The sequence below is a fragment of the Canis lupus genome, chromosome 5 (genome assembly GCF_003254725.2).
Source record: "Canis lupus dingo isolate Sandy chromosome 5, ASM325472v2, whole genome shotgun sequence".
Classification (NCBI taxonomy): Eukaryota; Metazoa; Chordata; class Mammalia; order Carnivora; family Canidae; genus Canis; species Canis lupus.
In genome coordinates this window covers 50,562,078-50,583,216 of record NC_064247.1, presented here as the reverse complement: position 1 = coordinate 50,583,216, position 21,139 = coordinate 50,562,078, and the positions used below count along the sequence as shown (strand labels likewise).

The 21,139-nt window shown below is 41.1% G+C and overlaps 1 protein-coding gene and 1 long non-coding RNA gene across 18 annotated transcripts in view; one reads left to right on the top strand and one right to left on the bottom strand.

Annotated features, from left to right (window-relative positions):
- FGGY (FGGY carbohydrate kinase domain containing) overlaps positions 1-21,139 on the top strand; it is a 420,837-nt gene that overhangs the window by 44,431 nt on the left and 355,267 nt on the right. For all 17 annotated transcript variants that reach the window (XR_007410823.1, XM_025427818.3, XM_025427831.2 and 14 more), the window contains 2 exons: positions 987-1,098; positions 7,388-7,539. Coding sequence is in view for 16 of the 17 variants with exons in the window: in XM_025427818.3 (XP_025283603.1) it covers positions 987-1,098; positions 7,388-7,539 (264 nt within the window). In the remaining variant the exon portion in view is untranslated. The remainder of the gene's footprint in view (positions 1-986; positions 1,099-7,387; positions 7,540-21,139) is intronic.
- On the bottom strand, positions 14,235-19,775 carry LOC112647119 (uncharacterized). The gene is made up of 3 exons (XR_003128105.3): positions 19,487-19,775; positions 16,970-17,090; positions 14,235-14,373 (listed from the first exon to the last, which is right to left on the bottom strand). It is a non-coding gene; the product is annotated as an uncharacterized LOC112647119 (long non-coding RNA).

Below are 21,139 nucleotides of genomic sequence, written 5' to 3'. Positions count from 1 at the left end.
GTCCTAAACAAGTTTGTGCAGGAATGGAATTATTTCTTCCTTGAATGTTTAGTAGAATTTCCCAATGGAGCCATCTGGTCCTAGAGTTTTTTGTTTTGTTTTATTTTGTATTTGTGGGAATGTTTTAAATACAATTTTGATGTTTTAAACAATAAATCCTTCTCAAAATTTAAATGCTTTGATTTTTCAAGAATAAATAAATAAATGAACTTTATTCATGTTCCATAGCCCCCAAATGGTTGTTTTTGATAATTTTGTCCAGCTTTATTAACTTTTATTTTGCTAAACGGATTTGCCAGCCTCTTCAGAGTACCACACTCAGAAGTTACTTCTCTACTTCTTTTTAGTGGTTGTATAATATTCCATTTTGCAGATGTACTGTAATAAAAATTGGTTTTTCCAAATTTTAAATATATTCTCAAGTAGTGCTGCAGTTAACTTTCATCGACACTTAACTTATGTTAATAAGGCACTAAGGTAGGTTCCTAGAAGTGAGTTGGCTGGACAAAACTTATGTATGTTTTTAGTTTTAATAAATACTATGAAGTTATTCTCCAAAATCTGTACCAAATTATTACACTGTTAGAATAATGTAAGAGAAGGTCCACTTTTCCCAGTCTGCTACTACTGTGTATTGTTAATCTTATACATATTTGCCAATGTGAAAAGCAAAGATTGATGTGTTTTTATTTGCATTAATTTAACTTATTTATGTAAGTGGAGTTGGGAATCTTTTTATATGCTTTTTGACTATTATTTATGAAGTGACTTGCCATGTACTTTGCTTGATCTCCAATTAGATTGGTTGTCTTTGTCTTATTAATTTAGAGGATCTTCTATTATTTTAGTTATATTAAACTTTTATCTGTTTTCTGTTGTAAATATTTATCCGATTTGGTTATTCATTTTCTTTCTAGTCATAACTTTTCAGTCTTTTAAAAGCCTATCTTGTAATTTATGTTTTTGTTTGTTTGTTTTTAAAACAGAAAGTTGTACAAGGGATTGATGTAAACCAAATCCGAGGGCTTGGGTTTGATGCCACATGTTCTCTGGTGGTTTTGGATAAGCAGTTTCGTCCTTTACCGGTAAACCATGAAGGTAGGACTTTTTCACTCTCTCTTTCCCTGGTCATGGGAGATTGGCTGGGCCTCAGGTGGAGCACGAGGTCAGGTGTCTCTTACTGCTAAGGATGAGATTTAGTGGTGGAGCACAGAGGCCAGAATCATGTTGGGGAGGTTTACTGGCTTGGAGGACAGGTGGTGGGAGTGGTGACATTGGGTCTGGGTTAGGGAGAGACTTATCTCACTAATGCACAAGAAGCACAGTAGATAGTCCACTGAGGGAAGGATGTGGGATCATTAGCTCATAGTGAGCATCCTTGAAACAGGCCAGTGGTGTGGGTGTTTTCTGGGAAGGGAAGGTTAGTGCCTGCAGTTGCTTTGTGTTATGAAGCTTCTGTAGCATCTTTATTTGAGTAGGTGAACCAAGTCCATTTAAAGGAAATAGAATAAGGCAGACAGGACCATGCATCCCACAGAAGCTGGAAAGAGATTGGCCTCTCTATTTTCACTAGTGCACAAGACATTCCCACCTCATGATATTGGCCTCATAGAGACTTGTGAGTACAATAATGAGCTGTTTCAAATGTATGTGCCACTTGGGTTCACCATCAGAAATTTTTCATGGTCCAAGACTTGTCCCTCTTGGGAAGTTTTAGCAAGCAGTGCTAGCACTGAGATTGCAAACCCAGAAGTTCATAGTAGTCAGGTAGGTAATGAAAATGAGTAAGATGGACCAGGTTTGAAAAAAAAAAAAAAGCGCATGTGTGGAGATAAATTTCAACTCTATCTAACCTTTTCATGAACAGAAGACATTAGGGAGTGGTGGAGACCATGGCATACTGAAAATTGCATGTTCCATCTAAGAAGTGTGCCTCTAGGGATCGTCAGTGAGTTATTGCCAACATAGCCATTGCACGTGCATTTTAGGACAAGGTTATATTTGAGAACCCTCAGCAGTGGACACTGCGGTGGCCAGGCCTTACTTAACAGGTGGCTCTAAGGACTAGGGCACACTGGGCACGTTGGAATTAGAGTCAGGAGGTCCCAGATCTCGGCTCCGTTGATGCTGAGCAATGACACTATGAGCAAGTCTCTTTACCTCTGCATTTTCTGAAAGAATTGGAATAATGAACCATAGCTTTGTTGTGAGGACTAAGCCTGATACCTGAATGCTCAGAAATGTTTCTTCCATCTGATCATGAATTCCTAAAAAGAGGATGTGTCCCACTCACTTTTATGGACCTAATTAATAGAATAACGATTTATATAAATTTCATGTGCTGGACAAAGTATGCAAGTAGATAAATGGTTAGAACACAGTGATAGTGATGCCCATCTTTACACACACACACACACACACATACACACACACACACACACACACACACACTTTACCCCCTTTTTGGCTATTGATTAGCACCTTCTGTGTGCCAAGCCCTGTTTTATGAAGTGTTGGAGTGTCAAAGACAAACATGAATGTTCCCTGTTCTCAGTGGCTAATCTCTGGCTCACCTGGAAGTGTTCTGGCCCAAGAAGGCAGAACAGCCCCAATCTGGGCCACTTCAGAAAGCACAGACCAAAGGAATGGACCTGGACTAGCAGACCTCAGCTCAGCAGCAGCAAACACTCTCCAGTTAGGAGCTGTGGACAGCCAAGGAGCTGGCCGCTTAGGGAGGCTGTCAGCACTGTCTTGACTGGCTTGCTTTAAGTAGCAATCAGGTGATGGTCTCTTAGGGATGCTGTTGGATGAGTTCCCATTTTGGGTGGGACTTTAGATGTTAAACAGCCCTAGGTTCCCAGGACACTAACCTCTGATCTGCTAAAATATATGGTTTTTAATTCTGGCTTTATATTAGAATCAACCTGGGATCTTTTAAAATCCCAATTCATGAGCCTTACTCTCAAGCTTTGTATTCACTTGGCTTGTGGTGAGTCTAGGGCATCAGCATTTTTTATGTTTCCTCCATAGTTCTGGTATGTGGAGAATTACTGGGTGCAGCTGAATTGGGTAGCTAAGATACTAGGAGCAAGAATGCTTGAAGTGGAAGAAGAGAGCTCTTGTTAGACCTGCTTACATATGTAGTGCACCCTCTCTGGGTGCCATCTTTTTCCTCATTGTAGGTGGAATTGCCTGCTGTTAACAGGACTTCTATAAAAAGGGTAGTTAGGTTACAACCCTAATTATAAGTGTTGAAATAATTTTATTCCATCAAAAAGGTTAAAATGTACCCATTCATCAAATGCATCCAGCTGCAGGTACCCCTTACCAGTTTCTTGCCTTTCAATAGGTTCTATTAAGGTTAGATTTTATCTGAAATGGATTATCTTGTGCTAGAAAATGAGGTTTGAATTTTAAAGATGATTCAAAGGTTGTTTAATGACTTCTGATGCCTGTGTGGCAGTGAACAACTCTTGATTGGTTAACTGGAGTAAGGGTGAGGAACAGGCAGTGGGGTCAGGAAATTAACTATCACCATTAAAGCCAAACCCACAAAACAGGCCAAAATGATAAGATGATTAAAAAAAAAAGGAAAAGGAAAGGAAAAAAAAAAAAAAACAAGTAAAACAAAAAAAAACAAGTATTCATGTTGTTTACAGTAGTTTAAGAATGGTAATCTTTACTACATGATAAAATATTCGCATTTTAGCCTCTTCTTGTTTGATCTTTCCTTTGAAGATCAGACAGTTCCAGGTTGGGCCAGGGTGCCACTGCTGCGTGCTCCCAACTCTGCAACCCCCCTAACTCATAGCACAACTCTGACTGGGTCATCCTAGCCCCAGGAGCTCTTGGGAGCAAGAAGAAGCAAGGGTGAGAATTCAGGGTTGGGCAGGGAGTTACCTCTTAGGCTACCCTGCAGTAGGAACCTCATAGGTATTTGTGCTAATTCATAGTAATTTCCCACAAGTATGCTTGGCACAGCTCCTGTGAGAGATCCAGAATATTAATTGAGTGAATACATCAATGAATAATATGCCTGTGGATAAACTGACTGTATAACTGAAATTCTGTTCTAGCAATTGCTTCTAATTTTCTTAAAACTTGACACTTTTTAAGCTCGGTGTTTGTTTTAATTTAAATGCAGTTTGCCAACATATAGCATAACGCCCCGTGCTCATCACATCATGTGCCCTCCTTAATGCTCATCACCCAGTTACTCCATCCCTCCACCCACCTCCCCTTCTATAATCCCTTGTTTAAGCTCTGTGCTTTGTTTCACCTGCTGACTCTGCTTTGTAGAGTCTCCTTCCTCATCCCCTCTTCACCTGCCTAACTAGTGTACAGTCTTTTTCAGAACTCCTTAAAAGAAAGCTTCCCTGCCTTTTGGAAGCTCTCTATGCAGCCACATGCTCCATACAGGCAGGACTGTGGCATATTCTCCTCGGCATCCCAGCATCCAGCCCTGTGCCTGACATGGAATAGATGCTCAGTGAAAGATCCAGTGAGCTTTCAGTGGAGTCCTTTCATTGTGATTTTCCATAAAAAATGAAAAACGATTAACCTCAGTTTTTTGTCCACAATGTGAATCATTATTTAATAATCTTCATATATATATGTGTATACACACACACACACACATATATATATATATATATATATATATATATAATAAGTTAATTGATTCCCACAATTTCATTGTGTCATTCTGTTTTCTGAGAGCTTCTTCCTGTAGAGGCATAGAGGCAGTAGGAGCTGATTGTCATTCTAGTTGAAAGTTTAGCGGCAGGTGTTTTTGGCTTGAAGTAGCTGCAGTTGCACTTATACAATATTTAAGAAGCAATACTGACATTGTCGCCCTCCCCTTTTTAAAAGATTTATTTATTTATTTTAGAGAGAAAAAGAGAGTATGTAGAGGGGTGAGGCAGAGGGAGAGAGAATATTAAACAGACCGTACTGAGTGTGAAGCTCAACATGAGACTCGATCTTGGGACCCTGAGATCACGATCTGAGCCGAAACCAAGAGTCAGACACTTAACCAACTCCACCACCTAGGTGCCCCGACACACACATGCACACACCCACACACATGCATGTGTATGCATGTATGCACACATGTGTGCCTACACCTCCACATTCTGATTCTTTGATGTTGCTGGGATGAGAGCTGGACATCAATGTTTTAAAAACTATCCTGGGTGGTTCTAATGTGCAAGAAGGGTTGAGAAGCAAAGCTTTAAGCAGTGACATTATATGGTATAATCACTCAGCTATTTAAAAACAAATCTTAGATGTGTCTCTGGAAGGTCTCATGTACTTCCTCTTATTTTCAAAGTACTACTGTGGTTTGAGGAGCTTTTGTGGGACCTGAACCCTCCCCAGGCAGGCAAAGCAGAGACTGAGTCCTTGCCTCATCATGGTGATGATCACGTGACTTAGATATTTTCTTAGGTTGGCGTTGTTTCTTTCAATTTTAAGGATCCTTTTTCAGAAACATGGCAAAGTAAGGAAAATAAGATTCATAGCCTCCTGTGTACCCAGTTCTGAGGATAAGCAGATGGAAATTTACTCCCTTGGCCACAGACTTTTTTTGAAGGAAGAACCACCTGAAGCTTCGGTCTATGCCTTCCCCCTCCCTGGATGGTGACCATGCTGCTGTAGTTGGTGTTCACAAACACATCATTTCTGCACTTTCCACATATGTGTATACCCTCAACAACAAACAATAAATGTGGTGTTTAAAACTATCTTGGCTGGTATCATTATTCATGTTGATATGTGTAGCTTGAGTTTAAGTTTGTTGTACCAATTTGTTTATTCATTCTCTGCACAGATCTGTTTTAAAGCACACTATATGCTTTTCCAAACTGAGATAGGAAGCAAATCTTAAATCTCGGAGTCAGTCTGTCATGGGAAATGACCTAGATCAGAGAGTTGTTTTGAGGATTAAATGAGATGATGTGTATAAAACGTTTAACACAGGGCTTGGGACACACACACAGAGCTTTATAAATATTTGTTATTAGCTGCAGTGATTCTGCAATTGCAAAATAATGTGTGATGTATCTGGTTCAATTACTGTGGGGTCCCCTTATATCTTTCCCTTTTATTATTGCCTGGTTTATTCATTGCTGATCTCCACATTTTGCCATCTGAGGAAGCAGAGGACTGTAAAAAGAATATTGGTTTGCCCATTAGTACATGAGGAATTAATAGAGACCATGAAAGGGAGAAAGGCACAATTCATTTCCTTGTGGGCTGCAGGATGGCAGAGGTAGAATGTGAGGCACATGCCTGTGCTTCTTTTCCAGCTGGTTTAAAATTCTGTTTCTTACTTTTTCTTTCTCTGGAGGGTCTACTGTGTAGTAGGTGCTTGCCTGTTTTTTTTTTTTTTTTTTTTTAAGATTTTATTTATTTATTCATGAGAGACACAGAGAGAGGCAGAGACACAGGCAGAGGGAGAAGCAGGCTCCATGCAGGGAGCCTGATGTGGGACTTGATTCCGGGAACCCAGGATCATGCCCTGAGCTAAAGGCAGATGCTCAACAGCTGAGCCACTCAGGCATCCCAGTGCTTGTCTTTATGTGCATGGTCTTGTTAGTGAATGAAAAATCTTATATGCCATTAGGTGGTGTTGTCCCTGTCTTATAGATAAGGACAGTTTGGCTAAGAAAAATTTAATGACTCTTTCAATGTATCTCCACCTGTAACTGAAATAGTGAGCATTCCTCATGAGGTCGGCCAGGTCCCCAAACTGAAAAAAGTTACAGTGCTTCCCATTCCACCAAACCAACTGAATGAGGGGGGAAAAATACCAAAGTTAATGAATTTTAATTAAAGTGACTAGAAGAAGTAAGAATATAAGCAGATAAAAGCCACTGTATGGATGTAGTTGGTGTGTTATATTGGGTATATTATTCCGTTGAAGTGTTTGTATTTAATGGAAGCAGATCTTAAAAAGCCAATGTATTGTTTTAGGCTTAACTTCATAGACTCTTTTCCTGAGCATACACACACACACACACACACACTCTCTCTCTCTCTCTCTCTCTCTCTCAGCAAAGGTTTTCTGGAACAGAAGCGATAGGAAAGGAGGGAGGAAGTTGGGAGAGAATGAATGAGAATTGAATTAATTGGTAGATCCCCACTGGTTTTGGTATAGACATTTAACACTGGAGTGACACTTAAATAAGGACGCATCGCTCAAAGGGAAATCTAGAGTTTGGGTGGAGTGCACTAATTCGTGTTGGTAGGGGCCCTCGTGCTTGCTGTTGTTGATGTCTGAGATCATAGTAGTTGGATAGATTTGTGCTCTTGGGATTCTGGAAGTGTCCCCTTGGGTTAGAAGGCTGAGCATATGCATGTGACCTTACGTCTCTTGTTCTGCTAGGGGATTCCCGCCGAAACATCATCATGTGGCTGGACCACCGGGCCATCACTCAGGTCCACAGGATCAATGAAACCAAGCACAGCGTCCTGCAGTGTGTTGGGGGCGTGATGTCCGTGGAAATGCAGGCCCCAAAGCTTTTGTGGCTAAAAGAGGTGAGTGCCTTCAGGTGGAGAGAGCATGCTCATCGCAGCTGGGGATTCATTCATTGTGGATCTGTCTGTACCAAGCACTGTGCTCAAGTCTGTTATGTTTGACTTTTCCTCAGAGAGCTGCTCTCTCTTCTGGATCAACCCAGGTTGATCCTAATTTATTGATTAGGTTTCAGTTAAATCATTCTTGTTTTCAGGTGCTAACCTTATGCAGGCACTTTATTTTTTTATTTTATTTTTTTAAAAGATTTTATTTATTTATGAGAGAGAGAGAGAAAGAGAGAGAGAAAGAGGCAGAGACACAGGCAGAGGGAGAAGCAGGCTCCATGCAGGGAGCCCGATATGGGACTCGATCCTGGGTCTCTAGGATCAGGCTCTGTGCCACCCAGACTGCCCTATGTAGGCACTTAATAAGTGTTTGACACAGATTATCTCTTTGAATCCTAGCAGCCACCTTATGAAGGCAGGAGTTGTCTCTTTTGGGCTGAAGGTTGTCTGAAGACAAGAAAACTAAAGCTAATAGAGATAACCAACTCACCCAAAGTGACATGATAAACATGTGGCAGAGCCAGGGTTGGAACCAGAGACTGGCTGACTCTGCAATCAATTCTCTTAATAGCCAGTACTCTCCTGGAGTTCAGAGATGCCGATTACCATTCCTAATAGAAAATAGCAGAGCTGGGCTTTAAGTCTACATCTTCTGACCAGAACCTTCTTTCTCTATACACTAGTATCCCCTGAGGATTAATCTGGCCATGGTGGCATGTTCAGGTTTCTCATGTCACCTGAACTTGAGTTTCCATGTCCTCGAGTGATACAGTGATCTCTGGACAGAGCACTTGCAGGTGGTTCCTGTTTCCAGATGTTCAGATCCTTTATGAAGTGTGGATAATGGTGATGTCAGCTTAATGGTGCCCAGTAGGGATGGATGTGCAAGAAAGTTCAAGTCCTCTGGGAACCTCAGGGACTTGAAAATCCCTAGGTAGTCTGGTGAGGAGAGAATCCATCTAATGAGTAAGACCTGGTGTGATTCATTTACTGGCTCTGGGGTTTCAAATGGGCCAAGTCTTTGATTACTCAAAATGTATGGGGGTTGAGGGGAGTGTAATGGTGCTGAGAAAGTGTTTCTGGATTGCCACCGTGAGCAGAAGAGACAGAAGCAAAGAAGTCATCAATAATCAAGGGAAGTTTGACTTGTTATCTGTTTAGCATATTGAGCTGTTGTGTAAGCTTTAATTTGCACAAAGCCTTCTATATTTATTAAGAGTTTGAAAACAGAGTATTTTAGGAGTCAGAGTTTCTGACTCTACTTGCATCACCTAGTGTGACTTTGAGCAAAGCAGTTCTCATCCTGGGCCTCACTTTTTCCATCTATAAAGTGAGAAAGTTGGTCTGGACTGGCTTGAAAACCTGATATAAGTATATCCTGAAATACAAGTCAGAATATAGCACTACTTTGCACTGCCCCCACTCTCTGCTGTGTGTTCTGTAGATATTGATTTAATCTTAGCAAACTCTGCTTGATAGACAGCATGGAAACTGAGGCTGACAGGGATGGCAGTATGATTTTCCTAAACAGATGATAGAGCCAGAATTTAAACCCATGTCTGCTGGCCTCCAAACCCCAGCTCACCCCCATCATATCATGCTGTAACTGAAATCCCTCCAAAAGCATGCCACTTTAGGGTAGGACCAGGAACAGAGGCAGTGGTGTTTTTAAACCAGCCTAAATATGGTGCAAGAAAACAAATGGGTTGGACATATCACATCCTTCTTGGCTACAGGAAAGAAAAGCTGTACTTTTCAATTAAGTGGGAAGGATCAAGTAGGTGGTCACTGGTACATCATCAGGGCCTTAACTGAGCACCTGCTTCATGTCAGCTTGGGGCTGTATATCCCGGGTGATCTAACTATATATCTGGTGTGAACCTCTCTGGATGCTCACCACTGTGCACTTGAGATATAACCGAACTCAGTAAAGTGCATAAAAAATAATTAGGTTCTAAAAAAAAAAAAAATAATTAGGTTCTAGATTGCAGCAGTCAGGGATTGTGACCTAAGACTGACCATCCATCCATCAGTTCCATTTCAGAGTTTTCTCAGAAAGGCCTTAAACATTATCTCATCGTGTATTTAACTACCTGAAGGTTGAGCCTCAAATCTATTTTTAAGATTTCTTCAATTTATTCTTTTTTTTTGGTAAGCACATACAGGAATCTGTGCTGCGAATTACTTTGGTTTTATCAATGATTGCAAATTCCAAATAAAAGATAGTGTCTAATACCAGTTTTAGCATGTTGTCCTTAAAGCCTGACCCCGATGGTTTAGGATCCTCTTCCAATTTTAATGTGTAAATGAATTACCTGGGAATCTTATTAATCACCTGGGGATTCCTGATTTAGTAGTCCTGGGGTAAGGACTGAGAATTGGCATTTTCTGACAAGCCCCCAGACTTATAAAACCACTTCTGATTCTAGAAGCTCTGCCCTTATATCCTGAAGAGCACACATTTGTGGAGAATCAGAACACAGTAACGTCTTTTGAATGGGGCTGTGGAAGAGTGGGGGACCAGGGGCTTAGATAGCTTTCAAAGAGTTGTGCGCCAGCACATCAGTCAGAATGTGAGACTCTGCTAACTCATGGGGCTGTCATTTGTTTACTCCCTTATTCACTCTTTTTTTAAATTAAAAATTTAAATTATTTTTAAAATATCTATTTGTATATTTGAAAGAGAGGAGAGAGAGAGAGAGCTCAGGAGTAGGAAGGAGTAGGGGCAGAAGGGTGGAAGGAGAAGCAGGCTTCTTGCTGAACTGGGAGACTGATGCAGGGCTTGATCCCAGGACCCTGGGATCCTGACCTGAGCCAAAGGCAGACACTTAACTGACTGAGCCACCCAGGTGCCCCCCTTATTCACTCTTTAATTCACCAGATATTAACTGAGGTTCTGCTATGAACCAGCAATGTTGTAGGCACTGGGGACATAAGCACAAAGATCAAATTTTTGTGGCCACAGAATTTTATTGAAACACAGCCACACTCATTCAGGCTTATCCTTGAGGAGCCCAGAGTCCTCTGGGGTAGTAGTGGGGAAGCAGTTGGGGGTGGCAGGAGGAGGAAAGAGACATGGGACCAGAGCTGTCAGATGTTTTAAGCACCTTGATAAATATGCAGTACTTTTGGAGAAAATAATTTGCTTCTGGGAGGAGTTCTTCAAGATGAATCTCAAGATAGGAATGGAGGTTTTGCCTTTTAGAGAAGACGGGGAGGAAATTCTTGAGAAAGACTGTGGTTCATTTTTGGTAAGGTACGCAGGTCCTGGGATAAGAGCCTGGGATGCTTCCCTGAGTGTAGTAGGAGATGAGGCCAGGTAAGTAGCCTGGGCTCAGTTTGTTAAGGGCTTATTTGGTGATAGATGGTCTTTAAGCAAGGGGGAGGGAATGTCTTAGATACCTTTGGCAGAGATAAAGAGACTGGTTAGGTGTGAGAAAATGTGTGTGTGTGTGTGTGTGTGTGTGTATGTGTGTGTGGGGGGGAGTAAGAACTAGTTTTCATACTTTACTGATTATAGCACTTTGTTGTCTTGGCTTTTCTCTTAAGATAAATTCCAAAATTTGTAACATGGCCCAGAAGATGGTATGTGATGTCATTTTCACCACCCCCTTTCTACTTACTGGGTGTCCCTCACCTTACTCACTCTGTCTACCGGGATCCCGTTAGGGTATCTCAGACACGCTCTGTTCTTTGCCACCTCCATCTTGACTGCGGGTTGGTCCACTCTGGCCAATGGGCCAGATCTGGCCTGCTACTTGTTTTTGGATGGTTTGGGAGCAAAGGGTGGGTTTTACTTCAAATGCCTGAAAAAGGAATCAAAAGGAGAGTGATATTTTGTGACTTGTGAGAATTATGTGGAATTCAAATTTTTGTGGCCACAGAATTTTATTGAAACACAGCCACACTCATTCATTTGTGTATTGTCTATGGCTGCTTTTGCATCACTATGGGACAGAGCTGAGTAGTTGAGACAGAGACTGAGTGCCCACAAGGCTGAAAATACTTACTTTGTGGACTATTAGAGAAAAGTGTGCTGACCCCGGTCTTGATGATGATGTGATCCTGTGCCTTCTGCCTCTGAATATTTTTCCTGCTATTTAACACCCATCCTAACTCATACAGGTTTCAGCTTTATTGTTATGTCTTCAGAAAAGCCTTGCCTGACCTCACATATATCAGGGATCTCTTCATTGCACTCTTACTTCATTGTATCTTTCATAAATTGTAGCAGGAATCATTTTGTATGATGATTTACGTGGTGCCTGGGTCTTCCCACCATTGTAACCCAAGGGGGGGATGGAGAGCCTATCTGTTTTGTTCATGGCTGTTTCTCTACCCCTAATCAAATGCCTGGCATATAGTAGGTAGTCAATACATAGTTTTTTAATAATTTGAACGGCTCGCTAAGGGGGTTTTTGTAGTCCTCCATGTGGGAAGTCATGAGCTGTGAAGTGGGCACTGTGGGATGGGGAAGTGATAGATTCCAGAATTTTTAGGGGATACTATCAGCGGGACATGGAGGCTGATTGGCTGTGAGGGGCGAGCAAGATGGCAGAGTCAGAGCTGACCACTCACTTCAGTGCTGCTGTCATTCATGGGCTCCTTGTCCTTGGCCTAGAATCTGATGTCAGAGGGAGTCAAGCAGAATCTGGAGTTCAGACTTCTCATAAGACCTAAGTGATAGACTAGGACCACCGCAGCTCTTGGGCAAAGTCACTCAGGTCCTAGTTCTGCAATGTGGAATTTTAATCATGTCCTTTACATTTAAAGTTTTTGTGTTTCAGGTTGACGCATGTCTCCTTAATAAGAATTGTCAGATAAAAGGAAAAATGCCATTTGAATTTTTCATAACCCCCAGCAGTCTGGCTTTTCCATTTGGTCTCAATGATTCTGACTCTCATCTTAATCAAGGCCAAATGTAAATTAAGTTCTGTCAGGCTGGAACAGCTGGAGTCTCCTATCTTTATAAACATGAAACATTGCAGGGTAACAAGGTGCAGACTGGGGAAGGTCAAGAGAGTTAAGGGCTGATGCAGATCCTGACAGCTCAGTGTTAATGGAAGATAATTAACTGGCTTGTAGGGGCTATGTGGAGGTATTCCAATCTGACTTTTAACTCATTTCCTCTTTTTGCCATTGTCAGCAGAGCAGAAAGCTAATCATTTTATAGTTTGAGATTGTCATCGTTCATTCTCAACTGGAACCAACTGGCTGGAATGTCAGAGGATTTTGCTGATGGGTTAAGAAGATATATCTCCCCCTCCTATCTCCCCAGTTCATGCCTCTCTGTTTCTGTTCCCCTGATAGCATACTGGGAAAATGAAGAAATGATTCTCTGCTTCTAATGTGCTTTTTATTTTTTATTTTTTTTTTGTAAATGTAGATGCTTTGGAGGAAGCTGGGTGTTGGGATGCCCAGAGAGGTGGTTTGATAACTTCCTGTTAGCTGTGGAAGGTGTGAGTAGAGTGTTTTGCATGAGGAACTATTGGAAAAAGAAAACAAAACAAAAAAACAAAAAAACAAAAAAACAACCTCTCCATTAGAGGTCAGAAAAACCTGGTTTTGGTCCTTTCTGTGAAGTAAGAGGCTTGGGCCAGCTCATTTTTAGTTCCTTGGTTGGCCTTATGTTTTCCTTCTTTTTGACGATATAATAACATCTATTCTTTTATCTTAGATTTCTTCTTGCCTGAAACTTTGTGGAAGATAAACTGTGTTAATTTCCTTTCTTTGAAATATACCATTTCTTCTTTAATGGGAATTATGGTGGGAATGGTCTTTCTCTGTTAGTTACTCTGGCTTTAAATTGCGTGTATAAGCCTATTAATGTTCACCCACATTCGTCAGTCCTTAGCAGTAGAGCTGATACAAGATATTGTGGAAATTTGGGGGATAAATCACAGTTCTGTAACAGAAGTAAAGTACAGGATTTGAAGCCAGACACACTTGGATTTAAATGTCTCTCTGCCATTTACCAATTCTGGGACCTCAGACAAACTAAATCAACTTATCTGAGTCTCACAGTGTTTAGCTGTAAAATGAGAATAGTCATTAGTATATTCTCATAGTAAAATGAGAATAGTGTCAGCCTTGTGGAACTATTATAATTTAGTCAGATATTTGTAAAGCACTTTATGCAAGTAGATATCCAAATAGTAGTCGCCTCTTCACTTCTATTGTGTGTAAGAAATGTTTGTGTTCTACTGATGGGCATGTCAGTAATATCCTATCACCAACTGAGAGAATTTCAAACACTAGAATATCTTATTTCATGTAGCTGGCTGTAATGAGTGGTATTTTTTCTGTTTGACTAATAGCTAAGGAAAGCATCTAAAAACCACCATGAGGTTGTCAGAGACAATCATAGAAAATATCTAGTACAATAGTACAAAACATATTTTCAGAGTCATTCATTTATGTGAATCATCCACATCCTATGTGTAATGCCTATACCAGAAGGCAGCTGGCTTTGAACTTTGAAGCAGATTTACCTAATACCTTCTACTGTTTCCCTTGAAATTCACTGTTGCCTCCAGCTTCAGCATTATTTTATTTCACAAAGATTATTTTATTTAATCTTCACACCCGTCTTGTGGGGTAGATACGATCTCTTTTTGTGGATAAGGAAACTGAAACTCAGAAACCTTAAATGACTCACAGTCTTATACCATGTGAACAAACCTACATTGGGAGCCATACTGCAGCTCTGTCCCCCATCCCCATCTTGTGGGATCTCTGTAATCCACTGTTAGGGTCCAAAAGTGGTCTTTGCCTTCAAGAGATTATAGCCTGATGGGAAAAGAAAGATACAGCTCTCCTGAGCAATTGGATCAAAATAAGGAAACAGATGAAGATGGTAGCTAAAGTATATACAGTACTAATTACATATCTAGCTCTTTTTCAAGCATTTTATCCATGTTAAATTCCTCTAATCCTCACGTCCACACTATGAAGTAATATCAGATGATAAAACAGGCTCAGAGATGTTAAGCAACTTGCCCGAGGTCACTCAGCTAATAAATAGCAAAACTGGGATTGGAACCTTGGTATTTCAGATCTAGAATCTGGGCTTATCACCATTTCTCCCTATCGCCTCTTCAAGTGTTTTGCTCTGCAGAGTTTGGATAAATTTGTTCAGGGAATAGATTTAGTGATAACTTCAGGAGGATCTGAGGCCAGGAACAGTAGATTGTGGGTTCCTTTTTTTTTTTTTTCCCTTTAGGAAATATTATTTATTGTCTCCTATGTGATAGGCGCTGTGTTCAGCATTGGAGATTCCAAAGTAAGCAAGACAGGAGAGGGCCCTGGTTAGGCTTCTGAGAACTTAGATTCTAGTATAGAGAAGCAGAATATAGACAAAGAGACAAATATATATAAGCAAAGTGATTATATTTTCCGGAAAATTCTAAAGGAAAAACACAGATGAACAGATTTGGCATGGCTGGCGTGTTCTCTCTTGGGAGAGTTTGACCTGAATGATGATCATTTCAGGAAGAGAGGGCAGCAAGTTCTTGAGGGGAGGGAAGTACCTGTGATATCAGCATGGGAGGTCAGCAGGGCTAGGGGTGGGGGAGTATGAGCAAGGCAGAGAGTAGTAGGAGGTGGGTTGGAGCAGTGGGTAGGGGTCAGCTCTTGCATAGCCTGAGGCCATGGGCAGGAATTTGCATTTTATTCTAAGAGTAGGGAGAAAGGGTCAGTAGATTTTTTTTTTAAGATTTTATTTATTTATTCATGAGTGCCAGAGAGAGAGAGAGAGAGAGAGAGAGATTGAGAGAGAGGGGCAGGCAGAGACACAGGCAGAGGGAGAAGCAGGCTCCATGTAGGGAGCCCGACGTGGGACTCAATCCCGGGTCTCCAGGATCACACCCTGGGCTGACAGCGGCGCTACACCGCAGAGCCACCCGGGCTGCCTGAGTCAGTGGATTTTAATCATAAGTGTGACATGATCCCTTTTATGACTTAGAAATCACTCTGGCATAGTACTAGGTAGGTAATAAATATTTGTATAACAGCAACAAAGTTGGCATTATAATATTAAAAGGAACAATTACAAAACTGTAGTCTTATTAATACATTTGTTTTAAGAAATTATCAGTATAGAGGGGTGCCTGGGTGGCTCAATCAGTAAAGTGTTTGCCTTCAGCTCAGATCATGATCCCAGGGTCCTGGGATGGATCCCCGAGTCGAATCGGTCTCCCCACTCAGTGGGGAGTCTGCTTCTCTCTCTCCCTCTACCACTCCTCCTGCTCGTGTGCATGCTCACTCACTTCCTCTCTCAGATAAATCTTATAAATAAAATCCAGCCTGCCTCCAGCTCCTGGGCTCTATCCATTGGTCCTCACTGCCCATTCTCAAAGAACATTTGTTTCTTGCAACATGCCAGGGCTGCTGGCTGGCCATCCACAGGCTAAATCTGGTACCCAGATGGGTTCTGTTTGACCTACCCTGTGCTTCAAAACAAAACAAAACAAAACAAAACAAAACAAAAACACTTTTTAAAAAATTTGAATTAGTTTTCAACATTTAAAAACTAAGAAATTTCACATAAAAGTCCGGATTTTCTGCTTCTTTCGAAAAAATAACAAAAGGATTTGGCAGTGGGGGGCGCACATTCCCATGTGGAAAGAATTGGCCAGTGCTGAGTAGGGGCTGCCCCCTTTAGAAGGGGCAAGTGTCCTTCATTTCACAGCTATCCCCACCCAGCTTGCTCTGCTCATTTCCTTTTCCAGCACTACCCTCTAGGCATTTGGATTGGAGACCCAGGCTGTGGGAATTTGTTCAAGGAATCCATCATTACTTTTCCTATAACAAAATGCTTAGAGATGTGGAAAGATTTTCCAGATGGTGAACTTCTCGGTCTGTGGCTCTAGGAATGCTGTACCCATAGTCTCTCACACCTCTGAGTCTTTGCTCAGGTTTTTTCTTTGGCTGGCAAACTTAAAATTTCGTCCTTCACTTGGGAAAACAGACGAATTCTTTAAGGCTTTAGGAAGCCGTCCTTGACTTTCTCCATCAGGTGTTGATCAGGCTCCTGCCCTTTGTCCCCCATGGTATCCCCACTTACCTCTGCCTGGGAATTTATTACACCATACTGTGCCTCACTTATCTCTATGTCCCTAATGTCTAAGACACTGCTAGCATCTGATGCTGATCACTCCGTAGATATTTTAACGGATGGATGGATGAACAGATGAACGAATTTACCAAATCATTTATCATATCATTTTTGTTTGTGTATATCTGGCCAATAGTTCCATTCTACAGTAGAGATCCACTGCAGACCAAATGTAAGTTCATTTTAACTCTTCCACATTGTGGAAAAGGAAGTTTGGAGTATTACCACTCCTTTCCACCCCAGAGCCACCCCTTGGCTGGAGTCTATTACCTTGAGTCACAGCTTGTTTTGTGTGTGAAGTGATGGCCCCAGATTGACACAGTAACTCCTCTGGGCCTCTCTTCTGTGTCTCTGTGTCTTGAGCATAACCTTTGAAGCTGCTTCCTTTTCCCTGTAAGAGAAAACAAGATGTATATAATGAATCAGACAGCTTCTCTTTTAATGTTTATACCGGGGCTCTGTTCCTCCCAGCTTTTGGATCGTGGACTGTGTTGTCAGCTGTTGTTAGAGCATCTTTTGTGGATTTTCTCTCCAGGGTGGTCAGCCCATAAATCGGTCTCGTAACTAAATATACGGAGTATTGAGGCTGGTGTCCTGTCTTCATTTACCTGGACAGTGAATCCTTTCTTTCCTTAATGTCCTTGTATTTGCATATTTGATTTATGCCGAGTATGTACTGTATTCTTTTAGTTTTAAACTCCAACAAACTAATTTTAAAAATCAGATGTTCCCCACCCTCCCCAAGGACTTGCTTGGTGTGATAACTGGTAACATTTAATAAATGTCAGCCATTATTATATATATTTTGTATTTTACTTTTTGGCTTATGGCAGATTTTGATGTATATTTTCTTTATTTGATCTATGACATGGTCTTGTGGGATAAATGTTGCTACTTGCCACATTTTACAGGTGAATACACAAGCCTCAAAGAAATGAAATGATTGTCCATGAGGATTAGGATTGGGTCTTCAGTGAAGGTTCACATAGTTCTAAATCATATCTTGGTTTTTTGTGTTTGTTTTGTTTTTCCTGTTACATCATGTTCTTTTTTCTTTGGGTTGATGGATTTTTAACTTCATAAGAGCAGAGACCAAATCATTCTATCCATACCTGGCTGTTGTCTCTCCAGAGCCAAACACAGTGCTTGGCATTAAAATTGTACTCAATGAATACTTGCTAAATGAATTCATGGTGCGTGGTCAGAGCCACACTTACGATGGTAGCATTAAGGCCAAATACCTAGTATTTTTGCTGCCAATCTTCCTGACCACTGTGCTTGCATGTCAGCTACATCTAGGCATTTTTAGTGCAACCAGAGAGGCAAGAACAAGATTACTAAGATTGGCTGCCTTTATGCCTACATGGGATGATTCAGTGTCAAACAAAAATTGAACAACATTATTTTCTTACAGTAGCTAAAATGCACCTATGGGAGGGGAATGTTGTCTTTAGAAAATATACTAAAAAAGACAATGCATTTAATGTGTGTTGTGATAGAGGACCTCATTCATATAGTCAGCCTCATGGAGGTGAACTGTCACCTTGGAAATCTGGAGACTCCATGGATAGATGTTGATTGAAGTAAGGGAGGAAGCAAGTCAAAAGTCAGGGAAGATGCTAGTTGGGATTCTTTTGGAAAGATATGTCAATCTCATTTCTCTGAATATATGGCTTGGTTTCACTCCATTTTTGTTGTTATTGTTCAAAATGAGAATAACTGTTCTTTATTGTAGGGATATATTCATTTAATCAGTGAAACAAACTTCTGATAACTACTATGTAGAAGCCACTGTGCCTGGTGATGGGGAGACGAAGTGGAAGCCAAGAATGTCCTTTATCTCAAGCTGCTCCCAAGTCTAAGACCAAGTACAAGAGGCTGTGAAAGGCATTTTCCCCTAACATGTTATTATCATACTATTTAAACATACAGAAAAGTTGGGAGAATTTTGTAGTGAATACTCAGAACCATCACCTGGATTCTTGCCATTAACATTTTACTTGCTTTATCATATGTATATCCCTCTATCTCCCCTTCTATCCATCCCTCAATCCTCCTTAAGTTTTTGCAGTAAGTTGAGATATTGTTACACTTACAAAAGCAGTTTGAAACTTAAAGACCCTTTACCTTATTGAGATACTTACTAAATTCTATTTAAGATACTGACCCTGTTTGACTGCTATATATAAACATCATCAACACTTGCACTAGAATTTATTAAATATCTACCATGTGCTTTTAAGTTTGCTGCTGGACTTAATACTTATGAAAGTCCCGTGAGGTAAATTTTATCAATTACTTTGCAGATAAAGAAGATGAGGCTAGAGGAAGTGAAGTAGATTACCACTTACTGACAGTTGGCATCTGGCAAGGTTGGAATGAAAACCTGGGTTTTCTAACTCCAGAAAACGGATTTAAAAAGAAGTTGCAGAAGTTATCTGATCAAATTCCACCCTTTATCAGGCATGGTCCCCCTGTCTATTCTATAGATGAAACACTTGTGTAGAGAGAGCAAGTTCTCATTGTTAAAGTTGCAAATCCCAAATAACAAATTTGGCTGGCTGAAATTTTGAAGATAAATATGAATTCTAGAATAAAAACTAATCTCAGTCATCTTAAGTTAGACTCAACCTACACAAATTCCAACCCATTCTGCTTTGTCCCTGCTCTATCTAGCAAGTTAGTTACCTCTTAAAGAGCTGGCCTCTTCCTCCCCTTTATATCCACCTTAAGTGTTTATAGTACAGAAAAAAAAATTAGTAAATGATTTAACTAGTAGTTCCTTACCTCTTCTGAACCCAGGGATCCTGGAGGCACTTCTGCAGCTAAGACCTCACTCAAGGGTTATCTTTGTGCGTCATGCCGTGGCCACTCTGTTAGTTGAATATAAAGTGAATCAGGGATCTCCTTAAAATCCCATGTCTCCTGAATCCTTCCTATGGGTAGGGTAAAACTTGTGAGCGACCTCAGTAATAAAAAGTCTGATCTCAACTTTTTAACAGTTCCATCAATACCCATACCCACACCCTCTTAAAAAACTGCTTTAGTTTGGCTTCCAAGCTTCGTAATCTTAAGAGTCAGTGTCTTCTGGCTCAAAAATGTGAGACTAGGGAGTGTTCAGAGGGAATGAGCGAGCTGCCTGAGTAAGTGGCTCTGCCCTCCCTGGCCTCTGTCTCTCATTCGGGCTTTGCCAAAGGGTCTAAATTGTGGCACAGAGACATTTTCTCCCAGTCATGCTACGTGTATAGAGAGTACTGGAGCTTGCCCAAGTAAAGCAAAGCAAACAATTCGGAAATAAGATCTTTTTTGCCAATTAATTATTCATAATATTTTTAGTCATGAGGATTTTATCTTCCCCAATGTAATTATTATTATGACTTCACTATCGATTAGTGAAAATTGTTGGTCATGGTCTAGCACCAGTCCATGGTCTGGTATTTGGGAGCAACTGGTCTCTGTGAACCATGGCGTTCTCCTGCAAAGCTGGCATTCTGTGGACCTAGGATAGATGAGAAGAGAGTCGGGACCCTAGTGAACCCTACAGCAGTTGTCTTGGCATGAGGCCATGTGGTCTGGCTTTGGCTGGGGGTCAGAGACAAGCCCATGGACCTGAGAAAGAGGGTGAATCATTGTGCAAGTATTTATTGAGCACCTCCCTTGTCCTGGGAAGCAGCAACAGTACGGTAGCGTATTGGCCTTGGAATTCAAGAGGCTGGGGTTTCACCCAGGCTTTTCACTTACTGGCTGCATGATCTTGGGCAATTCTCTTCACTGTGGGCCTTCGGTTCCTGTCTATAAAATGGTGTTAATGGCAGTAGTGTTTTTCTGTGTCTTAGTGGGGAGGGTGTTTGGTACATTGTAGAGTGCTGGTGGTAGAGTAATGTATTTTCCAATGATGAGTATGATCGAAGCAGTTGGTTTGGAGAAAGAAAATTAGGCCTGTTTTTCATATTCTTATCTCTAGATGCAGCTAAGAAGGCAAAGAGTGAAGGGGAAAAAATTCACATTGTTGTGAGAACAGGCAATTAAAAAAGAAAGTGTGCTTAATCCTTAAGGACAACTTGGGGCATGGATATTACTGTCCTGTTTGAACAGGTGGCAACAGGCTGAGAAGATTCACCTCATGCAGCTCATGAGTGGTCAAGCTGGGCTCTAACTCAAAATTACTCAAGCGTGTGCTCATAACAGCTCCCAGGCCAAGGATAAGGAGAGTGGAAGATTCTGGGAGAGAGTCAGTCCATCCTCAGACGCTCCAGAGCAATTTTACATGCCCTGTTATTGGTAACGTATGGGGTCTTGTCTTCAGCAACCAGCACACTCAGGATGACAGCTATGAGAATGAGTATTTTAGAAGTGGTCTAGAAAACAGTGTGTGCTGATCGGTTCCTGCCAGAACCAATCAGGGACATTCATTCATTCAGCAAATATTTATTGAAAATG